Below are 17,909 nucleotides of genomic sequence, written 5' to 3'. Positions count from 1 at the left end.
ACTGGCATTGCAGCGCTCTGCTGCAGACTCCTCCCACAACCGCTTTGGTCGAGTTGCAAACACCTCAAGTTATGGGCTGGACACACGGGAGGTGACGTTGCTCCTTCTCCATCATTTTCTATTGAACTTGCACGATGAGGCGAAAATCGCTGCCTCCTCCAGCCAAGCGACAGGCAACATTCATGCATGTGAAAAGTTGCGCTCATTCACATAGTCGTGCACACGTGGGCTTGCGACGCGACCGGACGCGACACTAAATAATCCATCAGCTCCCAGAGACGCAGAGAGACAAACGTTATAAACACACAAACTTTTTATCGCCAAAGACCAGAGCTCAGTTAACACAGAACAACCCAGGATTTAAGAAACTCATCAACACTTCAGACAAACGGCATCACTGCCATCTCGTCTCCATGTTAGTGGAGCGTCTCTCCCTGACAAAATTAGGTTGGTTATCGTTGTAAGTTTCGGTATTGGTAAATTTAAGGTTTATCGCCCAGACCTTCGTAGGTTGTCCTGGTTCCAAGTGTACACGTGGACCCTCTGTGGACACTTAGGACTGAACATGGTGTTAGTCACAATCCACGATGAGCCCAGAAGTCCAACAACTGAACACCAATTGGGTTCCGATCGGAGGGCTGTTCCTCCTAATCGCACCCCTCCAGACAGTCTGTCCAAGAACTCAGAAAAGAGTGGGAACTCTGAACTACTATTTGTTTTGTAGACAGTTAGGCCCCACCCCCCATCCAAAGGAGGAGGAAGGCTACTCTCTAGTCCACAGGGTAAACCCTAAGGTACATGCACCAAGCCAGGGGGGAATGAGTATGCCTACACCTGCACGGCACCTCTCACCGGGAGCCAAAACCGCTCAACCTCGTACAAAGCTTCCCTACCAAAGGTGACATTCCATATCCGTAGGGTTCCTGCCTTCAGTCATCGCCCATCTCAAATTGCACCCGACCCTTATGACCCCTCCCATTGGGTGGTGGGCCCATAGGAGGTACAAATATATAAAATCTATGTTCATGCTGGTTTAAAATCTTTTATGTTCTAGTCTTTCTAATAAATACATTTTATTTTTTTAAACTAAATAAAATGTATATGCAGTATTATAAGGATGTAGCTCAGTGGTAGAGCGCATGCTTTGCAAGTATGTGCTCCTGGGTTTAATCCCCAGCATCTGCAGACCCAAGAGGGGCATGAGCCAGTGTTCTCCGAGGGCCGGAGAAGAGGGTTGCGTCAGGAAGGGCATCTAGCGTAAAATGTGCCAAATGTACGAACGAACGCATCCTACGACTTCCATACCGGGTCAGAAAGAAGTAGATGATTTGCTGTGGCTACCCCTGCGGGGGAAAAGCCAAAAGGAAAGAAGGTGCAGTTTTATAAGGACTGTAGAACACAACAGATTTAAAATTAGTATGAACCAGGTTATTGATCAAACTGACCAGTTTTGATAAGTATCCTACTCACTGCTGTAAATTCAGTTATATTGATTTTCCTTTTTTTTTTTTTCTTGCAGATGGCCAATTTCAAGACTCCCATAGTACTAGATACGGGATCTGGTTTGATGAAAGCAGGATTTGCTGATCAGAAATACCCAAATATTATTTTCCCAACAATAATTGGAATGCCAAAATATGAGGTAAGCACAGTTATGGTTTTATTACAAGGTGTAGGTTATATTTTCAGCGTGTGTCTACCTAACTGCCCGCCTGCAAACATAACTCAAAAAGTAATGGACAGACTAAATCTTTAGGGAAATCTCTGAAATGGAATAAGGAATAACTGATTACATTCTGGTGGTGATCCGGATCACCACCTGGATGTTTTTACACTAGAGCCGCCAACATTCCCATACCTCGTAACTTGCTCGAGGGTTTGTTTTTTTTTTCTTCACACCATGCCAACACAACATAAAAATTAGAGGCTGATTTTTTTTATTTAATATTTCTCCCAGCCTACTCAAATGTTTAAACACCAACCCCTCTCCTAGTGGTCCTTGTGCCTGAGTAATTTATTCATCCAGTCATCACATAAGCTCATGAGACACGTCAACATGCAGCCCATTGGTTCTTTGGTTAAGCCTGGTGGCAGTAAATAATCAGATCCTGTAAAGCCTGGATGGCTGTTTGCCAGTACGTGTTGCTACCTGTTCCGAGGAGAGGAAACGGAGGGGAAGCGCAGCAGGACCTTCATCAGCAATGATGATGATAGAGGGTCTGTTCTGAGTAAAGAGAACCATTAAACCCAGTAGGTTTTATCTATGCGAGCCAGTTAGCTGTGAACAGGCTAGCGGTTTATGAAGCTTTAAAGCGGGGTGGCCAACGTCGGTCCTCGAGAGCCACAATCCTGCAGGTTTTCCGAATTTCCCTGCTCCAACACACCTGACTCAAATTAAATGGATCCAACAGCCTATAAGGATCTGCACAATGACTCATTAGTTTAAGGCAGGTGTGTTGGAGCAGGGAAATTTGGAAAACCTGCAGGATTGTGGCTCTCGAGGACCGACACTGGCCACCATTGCTGTGATGGCATCAGCTATTTATTATAGTGTGGTCTTCTGGGGCAGCAGCATCTCGACTGCTGACAGGAAGAGACTGAACAAACTGGTTAAGAAGGCCAGCTCTGTCCTGGGACGCCCCCCCATCCGGTGGAGGTGGTGATGAAGAGGAAAATGATGGCTAAGTTTTCATCTCTGATGGAGGAAACGTCCCACTCCATGCAGGACTTTTTAACAACACTGAGCAGCTCCTTCAGGGACAGGCTGCTTCACCCGCTGTGTGAAGGAGAGAAACCGCAGGTCCTTCCTTCCTGCTGCTGTCAGACTCTACAATCTGCTGCCAGAAGCCACAACGGGAACCACAGAGTGTACAGAATTATTAGGCAAGTTGTATTTTTGAGGATTAATTTTTATTATAGAACAACTATGTTCGCAATGAACACAAAAGACTCATAAATATCAAAGCTGAATATTTTTGGAAGTTGGAGTGGGGCTTTTTTAGTTTTAGTATCTTAGGAGGATATCTGTGTGTGCAGGTGACTATTACTGTGCATAATTATTAGGCAACTTAACAAAAACCAAATATATACCCATTTCACTTATTTATTTTCACCAGGGAAACCAATATAACAACTCAAAATTTACAAATATACATTTCTGGCATTCAAAAACAAAACAAAAACAAATCAGTGACCAATATAACCACCTTTCTTTGCGAGGACTCTCAAAAGCCTGCCATCCATAGATTCTGTCAGTGTCTTGATCTGTTCACGATCAACATTGCGTGCAGCAGCAACCACAGCCTCCCAGACCCTGTTCAGAGAGGTGTACTGTTTTCCCTCCTGTAGATCTCACATTTGATGAGGGACCACAGGTTCTCTATGGGGTTAAGATCAGGTGAACAAGGAGGCCATGTCATTATTTTTCCTTCTTTAGACCTTTTCTGGCCAGCCACGCAGTGGAGTACTTGGATGCGTGTGATGGAGCATTGTCCTGCATGAAAATCATGTTTTTCTTGAACGATGCTGACTTCTTCCTGTACCACTGCTTGAAGAAGGTGTCTTCCAGAAACTGGCAGTAGGACTGGGAGTTGAGCTTGACTCCATCCTCAACCCGAAAAGGTCCCACAAACTCATCTTTGATGATACCAGCCCATACCAGTATCCCACCTCCACCTTGCTGGCGTCTGAGTCGGAGTGGAGCTCTCTGCCCTGTACTGATCCAGCCACGGCCCATCCATCTGGCCCATCAAGACTCACTCTCATTTCATCAGTCCATAAAACCTTAGAAAAATCAGTCTTATGATATTTCTTGGCCCAGTCTTGACGTTTTATCTTGTGTGTCTTGTTCAGTGGTGGTCGTTTTTTAGCCTTCCTTACCTTGGCCATGTCCCTGAGTATTGCACACCTTGTGCTTCTTGGCACTCCAGTGATGTTGCAGCTCTGAAATATGGCAAAACTGGTGGCCAATGGCATCTTGGCAGCTTCACGCTTGATTTTCCTCAGTTCATGGGCAGTTATTTTGCGCCTTGTTTTTTCAACACGCTTCTTGCGACCCTGTTGACTATTCTGAATGAAACGCTTGATTGTTCGATGATCACGCCTCAAAAGCTTGGCGATTTTAAGAGTGCTGCATCCCTCTGCAAGACATCTCACTATTTTTTACTTTTCAGAGTCCGTCAAATCTCTCTTCTGACCCATTTTGCCAAAGGAATGGAAGTTGCCTAATAATTATGCACACCTGAAATACGGTGTTGATGTCATTAGACCACACCCCTTCTCATTACAGAGATGCACATCACCTGATATGCTTAACTGGTAGTAGGCTTTCAAGCCTGTACCGGTTGGAGTAGAACAACATGCATAAAGAGGATGATGTGGTCAAAATACTCAGTTGCCTAATAATTCTGCACACACTGTAATAACGTACATAGACGTGCAATATCATTACTTGTAAATAATATAAATCCATTCTGTAAGTTTTTTTTTATAGACCTTTAATAAAGTTTTTCTTCTGTACAGTTTTTTTTTTTTTTAATTTTATTTCTAATGCTGTTTTTTTACACTGGTTTTGCACTTTGCTGCTGTAACACTGAAATTTCCCCGTTGTGGGGCAAACAAAGAAAATCTTAAATGGAATAATGAAACAAGTTATTACGTTTTGGGGATGGTCCGGATCCCCGTCTGGATCCAGGAATTTTTTTAAGGACTATTGTGAGCAAGGAATAATTTTGCCATTACAGCTTCTGACTTATCAGATAATACCCAGACTCAATGGGGGAAAATAAAATAGAAAATTACAAGATGACTTCATTGTAGATGTTATGATCCAACATTGTTTGACTCGGATCGTGTTGATACTCTGGATCTGGTCATTAGAAGGAAGGTTCAAAATGTGGGGGTCATTGGGGTTTGGGGCCTTTTGGGGTTTTTCTCTGGTGGGAACCCTATGGCTCGGTGGAGGTCTGTGCTCTAAGTGCTTCTAGTTTAATGAATGTTTACAACAGGGAATGTTTAAAACCTGTGTGAGGGTGGCTCTCCAAGTGACCCCTGTTGTAGACTGTAAAGAAAAGCTCCTCAGCCTTAAGCATCGTGCCACATGAGATTTGTTTGGAAGAGACTGCAGTGCATTTCTTTCTTCTGTCGGTGCTCTGCAGGCTAAACACACAATGCTCAACAGCAAATAAGTTACACACTTCATCCAAGACAACTGTGGAAATCTTAATTCTTATCTGGCTTTGGTCCTGTTGTGGAAAATCATATCCAGTTGGAATAACTTATCTTTGGGAAGGTTTTTGGATATAGGTTAAGAAATTGAATTGATTCTACCTTTTGTTTCTAAGTAGGAAATAATGAATGGTGACCTGCAGAAGGAGACCTACATCGGCCATAATGCTCAGCACATGAGAGGTGTTCTGGCTTTAAAGCATCCCATGAAGAATGGGGTCATTCAGAACTGGGATGAAATGGAAAAGGTAAATCTGAACGTGACTTGTTGGGCTACTTATTGGCCCTGTAACAACCAATAATGTAATAACAGCCAGTAACACATTTTTCACCAGTTTAAATGTAACAAAGCCAATAATGTAATAAATTTTTATGCTATTGTTTTTTTTCCAAGCCGAGCATGAAAAAATCTTTTGAGAATGTAACTGCAACCGATAATGTAAAATTAGTGCTGGGCAAAGATTAAAATCTTTTAGCACAGTTAATTGCATGATTGCAGAAATAATGCTGTAAACAATGTGGACAAATGAATGCCAACCAGTCATTTCTTTTTTTTTTTTTTTAGAACACTGTATTTTATTAATTTTACAACTGTTCAACAGGATTGAATCTCAGCACAGTACAAAAACATTAATTAGAAAACAAAAATAAACATTCAACAACAAGCAAAACACTTCTCCTAGACACAGCACTTTTCCATAGACACGCTCAATAAGTAAATACATTCACCATGTCACAATATTTAAATAAGAAAATTAAAGTAACAAAATAATTCCAATAATACATACATATATAAGGTTTGCAGTTTACAAACACAAGTTCACAATTCTTCTTCTTCATTAAGACCTGCCAAGTTCACATTTTTCACAAAGTCTCTGAAAGGTCCCCATATATCCTCAAACATTTCTAATTTCCCTTTTCTAATACATGTGATCTTTTCTAGAGGAAAAACTATAAGCATTTGTTTTACCCAATACACTAGGCTGGGCCGATTTGTCTTTTTCCAAAATATGGCAATTGCTCTTTTAGCTTGCAGGAGACACATACTGATCATTATTTGTTCCTTCTTAGTAAAGCTATGTTTTTCAGGATAAATTCCCAAAATAAAAAGAGCAGGGTTCTTTGGGATATTTTTTGATATAATAATGTTCATTGCTTTATTAACTTCCTCCCAAAAGAGTTGAACTTTAGTACACTGCCACATACAGTGGAACAGTGTCCCTTTCTCCTCATTGCATTTTGTGCATACATCTGGTACCAACCAGTCATTTCTGGTCTTATGTCAAACCTTTCTTGGGATAGCTTAGTCAGACTTCTGCTGTTCATCCTGAATTATAAGTTTTCCGGGGCGTCCTGGATTTATTTTCTGGGATATATCCCAGAAGGACAGAATAAGAAAGAACGTCTTCAAAATAATTTCTTTTGCCAGTAATAAGGCCATACTCGGAAATGATTCAAGTTTTTGTAGAAATCAAGCCAGTTGTGGAAGAGATCTACACAATGGAGGAAAAACTTTTCATCTGCAGCTCAAAGCCGATGACTTTCAATAAAACTGGAAGAAATGGATATTTTTCAAAGACGTTCAAATTATGTTTACAAGAAAATGTTTTCCCCGTTTTACTTTTTCATTTGTGGTTTTGTTTGTTTTACATGTTAATATTCAAAACTAAAACAGTATTTTAACAAAATAAAACATCTGGACAACATGGGGAACGATGTCTGATTTGTTCCTTCATTCATTTTCCACCCATCAGGTGTGTTTTCCTGCTGGAACAGGCAAAAAAAAAGCAGGACTACAATCCGAGATCTTCCATGTGATGATATATGTTCATTAATGTGCATTCTCCCATTCAAATTTAAATTTAGTGATGTGAAGGAGGAAATGTTTTAAAGGAAAATGAAGATAATGACCTCAAAGATGTGCAAATATTCAGTTAATCTACAATTAAACATTTTCTCTTAAAATTATCTGTAGATAAAGTGACGCCTGATCAGTAACAAGGTGGTGACATGTTTAGTCTGTTGAAGAGACTTACAACCTTTTCTATTTTAAGGTTTTAAGTTATTCTATTAAACGGTGACTGTGTTTTCATCAGTTGTATGCTTGTTTCCTCGCGTGAAGACGTTTGACAGACTCCATGTGAGCACTGCAGCAGTCCATGTGTAAATGTGTTAATTTACGGTTATCTCAAGCGTTTAGTTTTTCTGCAACACAAATCGCTATGGTAACGTTATTTACAAGTTATTACGTTACTGGCTTTGTTACGTTTAAAATGGCCTGATTGTCATTCTGTGTTGTTCAAGTCTCTTTTATAACTAGTTTGTTTCACAAAAGAATTAACATTGAGTTGTTAACCCCTGCTTTAATTCTGTCTCCAGAATGAGTGGATTACTTTCAGCATACCTAGATTAGAGATTTTATTTCAGGGGTTTCCATGCTCAGTGATAATGCAAGCTTGAAAAGCCAGATTTAAAAACTTGTTATGGGATTACATAATGGCTCCTGAAGGATGTTGGAAGAGTAAAGTATTTAATCCTGAACCCAACATTTTTCCCTTCTTTGAAATTCCAACCAGAGCAACTTGAATAACAAAGTTGTAGCACAGGTAAATTAGTGGTTGTTTTAAGTTCATTTATAATGGATTGTTTTCCTTTCAGATCTGGCATCACACGTTTCAACAGCTGACTGTGGACCCTGAGGACCACCCCGTCTTGCTGACTGAAGCGGCCATTAACCCTCTGGAGAACCGGCAGCGCATGGTGGAGATGATGTTTGAGTGTTTCAGCGTTCCTTGGACCTACGTGGCCATGCAGGCCGTGCTGGCGCTCTACGCAGCAGGCAGAACCACTGGTAATGTGTTCCTTGGTGTCGTCTTATGAATTTTACTTGCACACTGTTTTTTTTTGGATAGATAACCTGTAACTTTATATGAGGACTTTTAGATTTTTGGTAGCATGTTGAAATTCCATTTAATGTTGAAAAATCGAGCAAAGAGAATATTCTTTTTGCAATAAAGAAGAAAAAGCTGGAGCTCTCTGGATTTACAGCTTGCATTACGCAAACATAGGGGACTCACATTTAGACATTTTGTCTTTGTCAGAGTCACGAGGCTCTGAAGTTGTGACCCTGAAGACAAAGTCCCCCATGTTCGCACAGTAAACCTGGAAGCCTGTCAGTGAGCTCCAGCTCAGTCTCTCTCGTTTTTGCAAGTTTGTGTTTCAGCTGTGAAGCAGCTGATGCAGCCATTGTACTTTTTGGGAGAAGCCATGAGTACCTTGATTTCATTGACTTTTCTTCTTCTTTTGGAAGGTGTGGTGTTTGACTCTGGAGATGGTGTAAGCCACAGTATGCCTGTATTTGAGGGTTACTGTCTACCTCACGCAGTGCAACGCTTCCCGCTAGCTGGTGTAGATGTTACAATGCACCTTAAAAAGGTCCGTATAACATTTCTCATTTTGCTTCTAAAATCTGCAAAGTTAGTCAGCCTAAAGCCAGGTTGGAACTTTATCAACAACACTTCTGTAAAAAGTAGTTCCAGGGTGATGTTCAGCATGGTGTAAAAAAGTAGTTCCAGGGTGATGTTCAGCACGGTGTAAAAAGTAGTTCCAGGGTGATGTTCAGCATGGTGTAAAAAAGTAGTTCCAGGGTGATGTTCAGCACGGTGTAAAAAAGTAGTTCCAGGGTGATGTTCAGCACAGTGTAAAATGTAGTTCCAGGGTGATGTTCAGCACGGTGTAAAAAAGTAGTTCCAGGGTGATGTTCAGCACAGTGTAAAAAGTAGTTCCAGGGTGATGTTCAGCACGGTGTAAAAAAGTAGTTCCAGGGTGATGTTCAGCATGGTAAAAAAAGTAGTTCCTGGGTGATGTTCAGCACGGTGTAAAAAAGTAGTTCCAGGGTGATGTTCAGCATGGTAAAAAAAGTAGTTCCTGGGTGATGTTCAGCACGGTGTAAAAAAGTAGTTCCAGGGTGATGTTCAGCATGGTAAAAAAAGTAGTTCCTGGGTGATGTTCAGCATGGTGAAAAAAGTAGTTCCAGGGTGATGTTCAGCATGGTGTAAAAAGTAGTTCCTGGGTGATGTTCAGCACGGTGTAAAAAAGTAGTTCCTGGGTGATGTTCAGCATGGTGAAAAAAGTAGTTCCTGGGTGATGTTCAGCATGGTGAAAAAAGTAGTTCCTGGGTAATGTTCAGCATGGTGAAAAAAGTAGTTCCTGGGTGATGTTCAGCACGGTGTAAAAAGTAGTTCCAGGGTGATGTTCAGCATAGTGTGGAATCTCTTCTTCTTCTAACATGTCTGGAAACGTCTGGGAAATGAGGAGACCAGTTCCTGGAGGAGAGAAATGTCGTCCCATTCTGCTCTGATGCAGGATTCTAGCTGCTCTACAGTCCTGGACCTTGGCTGCTGGATTTCTGCTTCCATGAAGCTCCAGATGTTGTGTACTGGTGAAAGGTCTGGACTGCAGGCAGGCCAGTTCAGCAGTCGGACTCTTCTCCTGTGAAGCCATGCTGCTGTGATGGATGCAGGATGTGGTTCAGCATCGTCTTGCTGAAATCTGCAAGGTCTTCCCTGAAAGAGACGTTGTCTGGATGGGAGCAGATGTTGCTCTAAAACCTCCATGTACTTTTCAGCATTGATGGAGCTTCACAGATGTGGAAGCTGCCCACGCCATAGGCACTAATGCAGCCCCATCCCATCAGAGATGCAGCTTTTCACCTGTCCACTGATAACAAGCTGGATGCTCCCTCTCCTCTTTAGTCTGCAGGACACGCCGTCCATGCTTTCCACAAACTAGTTCACATCTTCATCCAGGTTTCCACTTTGTCTCAGACCATTTTAAATGAGCTTTGGTCCAGAGAAGACGGCGCTGGTTCTGGATCCTGTTCACATCTGGCTTCTTCTCTGCATGATGGAGCTTTAACCTGCATTTATGGGTTTCAGGGTGAACTGTGTTCACAGACAGTGGTTTCTGGAAGTCTTCCTGAGTCCATGCAGTGGTTTCCAGTATCATCATGTCTGTTTTTAAGGCAGTGCTGTCTGAGACCCCAAGATCACCAGCATCCAGTTCTCACCTTCAGCCTTATCCCACGCACACAGAGATTCCTCCTAATTCTGAATCTTTTTTTTTATATTATTGACTGTAGATTGTAGGATCTTCAAAGTCTTCATGATTTTATGTTGAGCAACATTTTTCTGACATTCTGAAGTAATTTCTTAGACACACTTTCTCAAATTGGTAAACATCGGTCCATCTTTCCATCTGAGAGACTCTGCCTCTCTGAAATGCTCCTTTTACACTTGACTTGAGTTGACCTGCTGCCAATTAACGTAATTAGTTGTCAATGCTCCTTCAATTTTTAGCTTTTTTAACTTAACCTTTTTAGAGATGTCTTACTTCCAACAAATTAAAAACTATTTAATATTTTCCATGAAATTGTAAAATGTCTCAACATCTGATGTTTCTGTTCTATCGGGAATAAAATATAGGTTAATGAAATTTATAAACCTGTTCTGTTCCTGTTTCATGTTTGAATCTGTCTCAATAATACAAACTAAAAATATCACATTTTCTGTGTTTAAAGCTCCTGCAGGAACAGGGAGTGTGCATGCGCACCACAGCAGAGGAGGAGATTGTGAGGGAGATGAAGGAGAAGTGCTGCTGCGTTGCTCTGAACTATGAAGCTGAACTCAGTCAGGAGGGGTCATCCTGCAGAGAGATGTATTACAGCCTGCCGGATGGACAGATAGTCACGCTCGGCACAGAGAGGTTCAGGGTAACAGTCTGAGATGGACAGTTGGTCCTCTGGATTTTGGTCCACCACTTCTCTATCTGGTTTTAGGACAAACCACGCTACAGAGACGGCCATTTTAAACATTAGCGATCTCAAGTGTAACCTTGACTCCCAGATTTTCAGTCCTGGTTCTCCTGGATGTTAGTGCCACCTTTGATGCAGTGGATCACCAGATTTTATTAGACTTGGAAGTCCGGGGTGCCTCTCAGCTACTCTTCTTAAATGGTTTTACTTCTATCGCGCAGATCGACAGTTTTATGCAAGTATGGATACATGCTCCTCGGGAATTCATTAAATAAAATGTGGGTTCCCCCAAGGATCAATTTTAATTCTTTTTAATCAGTACATGTTGCCTCTTGGGGATGTCATCAGGAGACACAGCATTGGTTTTTTAACAGCTATGCTGATGATACTCAGCTTTACATCAGTGGTCTCCAGTTAATGACCTTTTAAGCTGTATTTTAGAAATAAAGTCATGGTTGGCAGAGAATTACCTACAACTTAACCAAAAAAAAAACTGAACTTTGAATTATCTGTCCTGAAGACAAGACGGGGGCGAGGGGTGTGCTTTGGGCAGGTGTGTGTGAGTGTAGGTGTGGATTTTTAATTGCTGTTTTTATCTTTTTATTTGCAAACATTGTTTTTGTGTGCATTTTATTATGTAAAGCACTTTGTGCTACTCATCCATGAAAAGTGCTGTATTAAAATTTTTGATTTATTGTTTCATGAATGAGTTTCAACTCCCATCTCCAGCAGAGCTTCAACCATGTCCTGGGTGAGGCGGGTCCTATCGGGCCTTTTTGGCCTGTGGGACTCCAGAGGCAGCTGATGGGTATTGGCGGGCTAAGCGGAGCGCAGCTTCGGTGGTCGCTAAGGCAAAAACTCGGGCATGGGAGGAGTTTGGAAAGACCATGGAGAATAACTTTCGGACGGCTTTGAGGAGATTCTGGTTCACCATCCGGCGGCTCAGGAGGGGAAAGCAGTGCTCCGTCAACACTGTGTACAGTGGGGATGGGGGGCTGCTGACCTCGACTCGGGACGTTGTAATGCGGTGGAGGGATTACTTCGAAGACCTTCTCAATTCCACCAACACATCTTCCGATGAGGAAGCAGAGTCTGGAGTAGCTGGTGTTGGCTCTCCCATCTCTGGGGCTGAGGTTGCTGAGGTGGTTTAAAAGCTCCTCGGTGGCAAGGCCCCGGGGGTGGATGAGGTCCAACTACAGGAGGATCACACTCCTACCTCCCTGGTAAGGTCTATTCAGGGGTGCTGGAGAGGAGGGTCCGTCGAATAGTCGAACCTCGGATTGAGGAGGAGCAGTGTGGTTTTCGTCCCGGTCGTGGAATAGTGGACCAGCTCTCAGGGTCTTTGAGGGGACATGGGAGTTTGCCCAACCAATCTACATGTGCTTTTCTGGACTTGGAGAAGGCATTCTACCGGGGACTCCTGTGGGGGGTACTCCGGGAGTATGGAGTGCCGGACCCCCTTGTATGAGCTGTCCCGACCCTGTACGACCGGTGTCAGAGCTTGGTCCACATTGCCGGCAGTAAATCAGAATCGTTTCTAGTGCAGGTTGGACTCCGCCAAGGCTGCCCTTTGTCAAAGATTCTGTTCATAACCTTTATGGACAGAATTTCTAGGCGCAGCCGAGGTGTTGAGGGGATCTGGTTTGGTGGCCTCAGGATTGGGTCTCTGCTCTTTGCGGATGATGTGGTTCCGGTGGCTTCATCGGGTCGTGATCTTCAGCTCTCACTGGAGTGATTAGCAGCTGAGTGTGAAGTGGCTGGGATGAGAATCAGCACCTCCAAGTCCGAGACCATGGTCCTCAGCCGGACAAGGGTGGAGTGCTCTCTCCGGGTCTGCAATAGGGTCCTGCCCGAAATGGAGGAGTTCACGTATCTCGCGGTCTTGTTCAGGAGTGAAGGAAGGATGGAGGGGGAGATCGACAGGCAGATCGGTGCAGCGTCTGCAGTGATGTGGACTCTCCATAGGTCTGTCGTGGTGAAGAAGGAGCTGAGCCAAAAGGAACTGAATGTAGAGACACTGGGAAACTCACTTATGTAATAAAAAAACGGCACCACTGTAGAAAGCTCAGAAAAGTCGAAAAAGCGAAATAGGGCCCCTTTGAACTTCTGCTTTACAACTTTTGCCTGGTCGTGGTCGTGATGACTGACCTCAATTTCCTGTTTACAAACAGTAAATGTCTGCACGTTGAGATAATGCCCGATCTTTCTCTTTATATAACTTGGATTAATATATCACTTCTGTGCTTTCAGGGCTCCCGAGATCCTGTTTCAACCCCAGCTCATTGGACGCGACCATTACGGGATGCACAAGAGCGTCTTCAAGTCAATCCTCAGCTCGGACGTTGACCTGCGGCGCTGCTTTCTTGAAAACATTGTACTGTCAGGTAAGAAATTATTTTCTTAACTCTGATTTCGTAGGATGTGACGTTAAGTCTGTTATGTAAATATAGACACGTGGTATACACTTAAAGTACAGAATCTCCGCTAAAAGCTCCTTTAAACCAATGATATGACCACCAAACACAATTAATACAAACAATTAAGAGCAGGTAAACAATGCACACAAAAAGATGTAAAAACAAAATATGTTCAGCCTACAGCATGTACACAAACTATCTCTACTGAAAGCACAAAACTAAGTTTAATCAGGATTAACTAAACCAGGAGCAAACAAAGCCAAAATTTTGCTTCATGTCTGGAAAAGCATAAATTCTGTCTTACTTTTGCTGTTTGGCCTCCAAAATGTCTGTCCACCGAAAACGTGGTTATGGAACACGGAAACACTTCATTTCCCAGTGTCCTTTGAGAGCAGTTTACACACCAGAATCACTGTTTTCTGCCTGGTTACACAGATGTGATTGAACGAAGACGGGTGTCAGTCCTCCTTACTGATGATTGCTGATATTGGTGTAAACATCAGCGTAATTATATTACATCCTACGATTAAAATTAGGGTCAGGGATTTATCGTAGCTGAAGTTAAATCATAATTCAGACTATACTAGAATTCCGTGTTTATGCATGTGTGAGTGTGATGCACAAATCCACCTGTTTGGAGTCGTTTTTGTCCACTTTTTAGCTATTTCTGGATAAAATTACATCCCTAAAGAAATACTCCACCACAGAAGTGCTGGAGATGATTTTAAAGACAGTAAAAACTACCTAGCTATCTATCCACATGTGGATTACTGGTTTTCTGGAGGTTTTTTTTTATCTACTGCAGCAGATTTTCAAAGAGGTTATTATAAAATACAAAAAGAAAGATTGAAAAGATTTTTTTGTGTGTTCCATCCTCATTTACTTTAAAACGGTGGCATCTGCTGTGAAACGACCTCCTCTGATGAAATCTCACCAGCGCGATCTTCATTTTGATGCCCAGAGTTAGTCATTTAAGAGACATAATACATTTTTTTCTCAGGGTTTGTCATGTTCAGACACCCCAAAAAGACTCTTGGGGCTGTAAGAGACTGACTCGGTCCTCTTTCGTTGTGTTTTCTGCTCTCTGACTATAGGTGGGAATACTCTGCTGCCTGGCTTGCCTGAGCGGCTCCAAGCTGAGATTAAAAGCCTGGTCCCTGCAGATATGGGGGTGAACGTACGTGTCACCAGCCCCAAAGACAGAGACTTCTTAGTGTGGAGTGGAGGAGCAGTTCTGGCCAACTTGCCCACCTTCAGCTCTGCATGGATCAGTCACGAGGAATATGAGGAGTATGGACCACAGATCGTCTTCAGGAAGTGCTTCTGAAGCTTATTTCACCAAGTGCTATATATATACATATATAATACAGCTAAAAAGTATATATCTCTTTATATGTATCTAAATATAGTCCCAAGGATCACTGTGAGCCTTAAATATGTGTGTTTTATGTGTTTTCTGTGGAGTCAGTTTTCCTCAGACCATCGGTATGGATCTTGTGAGGTTTTCCAGCCTGCAGGTTTTTGTTTGTTTTGTCAAGTCTTGAGACATGAAGCTGTTTGTCAAGACGGCCGAGAGGTGTTTGTCATGAATTTCTGTTGTCTCTCAAGAATCTTCTCATTTTGTAAACGAGTCTGTCCCCAGAATTGAAGCTTAAATGAGTGATTTTTGTTTCAGAAACTAGAATTGAAGCTGGCCTTTGAGCGAAGGTTTTACAACTTTTTCTGAAGCATTGAAGGACATGAATGAAATGAAGTGCACTGACTTCAGTCACTTTGTGTATTTATAAATTTGAATGAGTTATTTTATGTGTGTTAGACGAGGTGTGATTGCAGACGTGGTACAATTTTTTTCTTTAATGAAAAACATTTTAGGTTTTTCCCCCACATTTAAAACTGTTTTCCATTTTAATTCATCTAAAGTTGTGTTAAAATCTTTGTCAAAAGCTTGAACGCAGCTTTCTCATCTCAGAAAAATCCCCAGTGGACTTTTGCAGCAGTATGGAGAGCAGAAAAGAGCGTGATGTGAAGTTGGTGCAGATTCCCTGCCTGAGCTGAGTAGCTTACTTAAGGTTTAGCTAGTTCATGATGGAGTGCAGGATTTTTGGTCTCATGCTGTTGAATAATGGAAATGATGGAGAAACTGCAGATGCACATGTAGCCTTTTTGACTGCTGTTTTTATTTTATTTTATTATTTTTGGCCATGTTTCAACCCTGAATTTGTCACTTTGCTTTGTTATTTTGAAATATTTGAAGTGAGAAACTTTCTATATTTTACACTAATGTGCACTGCAGTGTTTTGTAAGACAAGGTATCCTGTGAGATCAAATCCCTGCACTCCCCTGAATCCTGAACAGCTGTCGAACCTGTGTTTTTTATCCCCAACCCCCTTTATTTCCTCCTGTGCATGGTGTGATATGATTTGCAGTATAATTGCATCCTTTTGCATGTGTTCTGTTTGTCTTTTTTTATTATTATTGTGCTCTGTTTTTCTTTTTTTTGTGTGTGTTCTGTTTTTCTGAAAGGCCTCCCTAAAAAAAAACACATGCTTGTCATGTAACCTAAAGCTCTGCTCTTTTGTGAGAATCGCCATGAAATATGATGTAACTGCTGCGAGTCTTCTGTCATCCTATACTGATACTGATCTAGAATTTATTTTAATAAACAAAGCAAACCTACTTTTTTCTATTGTTCCCCTCATGTTTAACAGATTGTATTGAATGTGATGGGGGATCAACAGCTGCCTGTCAGACCGAAGTCAGAGGGTTAGAGTGGGCAACCGTATGTCTGCAGCCATCAGCATCAGCACCGGCTCCCCTCAGGCCCGAGTGCTGAGCCCTCTGTTCTATACCCTCTACATCTGACTGTCTGCACACCACAGTAACGCCATCGTTAAGTTTGCTGACGACACCACAGTTGTGGGGCTCATCTCTGGGGGGGGGTGAGTCTGCATACAGGGCTGAGGTGGAGCAGCTGGTTGGGTGGTGCAGAGAACAACCTGCTCATTAATATATCAAAGACCAAGGAGCTGATCATAGACTTTAGGAGGAAAAAAACAGACTTTCCACCACTGTTCAGCAGGGACTGTGTGGAGAGGGTGGAGGACTTCTGCTTGTTGGGAGTCCTTATCGAGGAGGACCTGACCTGGACTGGAACACCTCTGAGCTACTGAAGAAGACCCAGCAGAGACTGCACTTCCTGAGGATGCTCAGGAAGAATAACATCACCCAGAGGCTGCTGGTGTCCTTCTACAGGTGCACCACGGAGAGCATCTTGGTGTGCTGCATGTGTGTGTGCTACACCAGCTAGACAGTGGCTCAGAGGACGTCACTGCAAAGGGTCTTTGATTTATTACTTGATCTATGTCTGCACATTTAATATAAAATGCTTATTTCATATCGTTTAGTTCAAGCATTTCAGAATAATTGGTCAGTTTTATCTGTAATTTCTGACACGATTTACAAAGACTGAAAGTTTACTGCATTTAGGCTACAAGAAACTCAACCATGTGACGCTAATGCCACCTCCTGGTAAAATGAGCAGGGAGAAAAATGGTATTCAGTCATGATACTAGTCACTCTGCTGGAGAAGCTCTTTGTATAGATGTCCAGGTCCAGGGAAGGTAGTTTTAGGCAGATGATTCAGGATACTGTCAGTATTAATGAGTCATTTTTTATGCTAGTAAATGTTTACGGGTATGCTTCTGCACATCAAAATAAGGTGCTGTTGGAAAAATTAACATTTTTTTGTCTGAAAATAAACATATCATACAGATTATATTAGGGGTAGACTTTAGCCTTGTTCATAATGAGTGGCAGCATAGATATCATCCTAACACAATATCAACCACTGAAACACAACTGGGTTTTAAGTTCTTTAAAGGACTATTAAACTGTTTATTAAATCTATGGAGACGAAATACTTTGCTTCTACATGAAAAGATGGGAATTCTTTAAATTTAAAATTATAATTTTTCATTTTCATTTTGTAAAATGAAAAGTAAACCATGGGAATTTGAAGATAGTTCAAAATATAAATAACTTCTGTAATAAACGGGTCATGACAAATGCAGAAAAAATGACCTTTTATCTTTACATGCCTAGTTGAATAAGTTGTGTAAGAAAAAAGCCCATGGAGCGTGTAAGAGTTGGTGCAAAGCAGATAAAAGAAAAGAGGGCAAAAAACGTGCTTCATACTTCTACAATTTAGAGAAACGGAGTCGAGAAAAGAAATTTATAACGTTAATTATAATTACAATGAAACAAGGACTTGTTTACTCTTATTCTCAAACCTGGAAAGGATAAGAGACATATTGCTAATCTATGACCAATTACATGAAGACAGGTTATAAAATTCTTACTCATGTCCTTGCGAACAGGTTAAAGGATGGTTTAGGACAGATTATTGAAACACAGTCTGGGTTCCCTACGGATCGCTCCATCCATAATAACGTCAG

At 41.9% G+C, this 17,909-nt stretch overlaps 1 protein-coding gene across 4 annotated transcripts in view; it reads left to right on the top strand.

The window, feature by feature from the left end:
* Positions 1 to 16,125, top strand: part of LOC121633367 — a 45,431-nt gene extending 29,306 nt beyond the window's left edge. For all 4 annotated transcript variants that reach the window (XM_041975294.1, XM_041975293.1, XM_041975295.1 and 1 more), the window contains 7 exons: positions 1,520 to 1,642; positions 5,346 to 5,474; positions 7,885 to 8,077; positions 8,537 to 8,661; positions 10,805 to 10,996; positions 13,290 to 13,422; positions 14,550 to 16,125. In XM_041975294.1, coding sequence (XP_041831228.1) covers positions 1,520 to 1,642; positions 5,346 to 5,474; positions 7,885 to 8,077; positions 8,537 to 8,661; positions 10,805 to 10,996; positions 13,290 to 13,422; positions 14,550 to 14,782 — 1,128 coding nt within the window. In that variant the 3' untranslated portion in view covers positions 14,783 to 16,125. The remainder of the gene's footprint in view (positions 1 to 1,519; positions 1,643 to 5,345; positions 5,475 to 7,884; positions 8,078 to 8,536; positions 8,662 to 10,804; positions 10,997 to 13,289; positions 13,423 to 14,549) is intronic.
* The last annotated feature ends 1,784 nt before the right edge of the window (positions 16,126 to 17,909 follow it).

The sequence above is a fragment of the Melanotaenia boesemani genome, chromosome 22, assembly GCF_017639745.1.
Source record: "Melanotaenia boesemani isolate fMelBoe1 chromosome 22, fMelBoe1.pri, whole genome shotgun sequence".
NCBI lineage: Eukaryota > Metazoa > Chordata > Actinopteri > Atheriniformes > Melanotaeniidae > Melanotaenia > Melanotaenia boesemani.
This window is presented reverse-complemented; position numbering and strand designations above follow the sequence as displayed.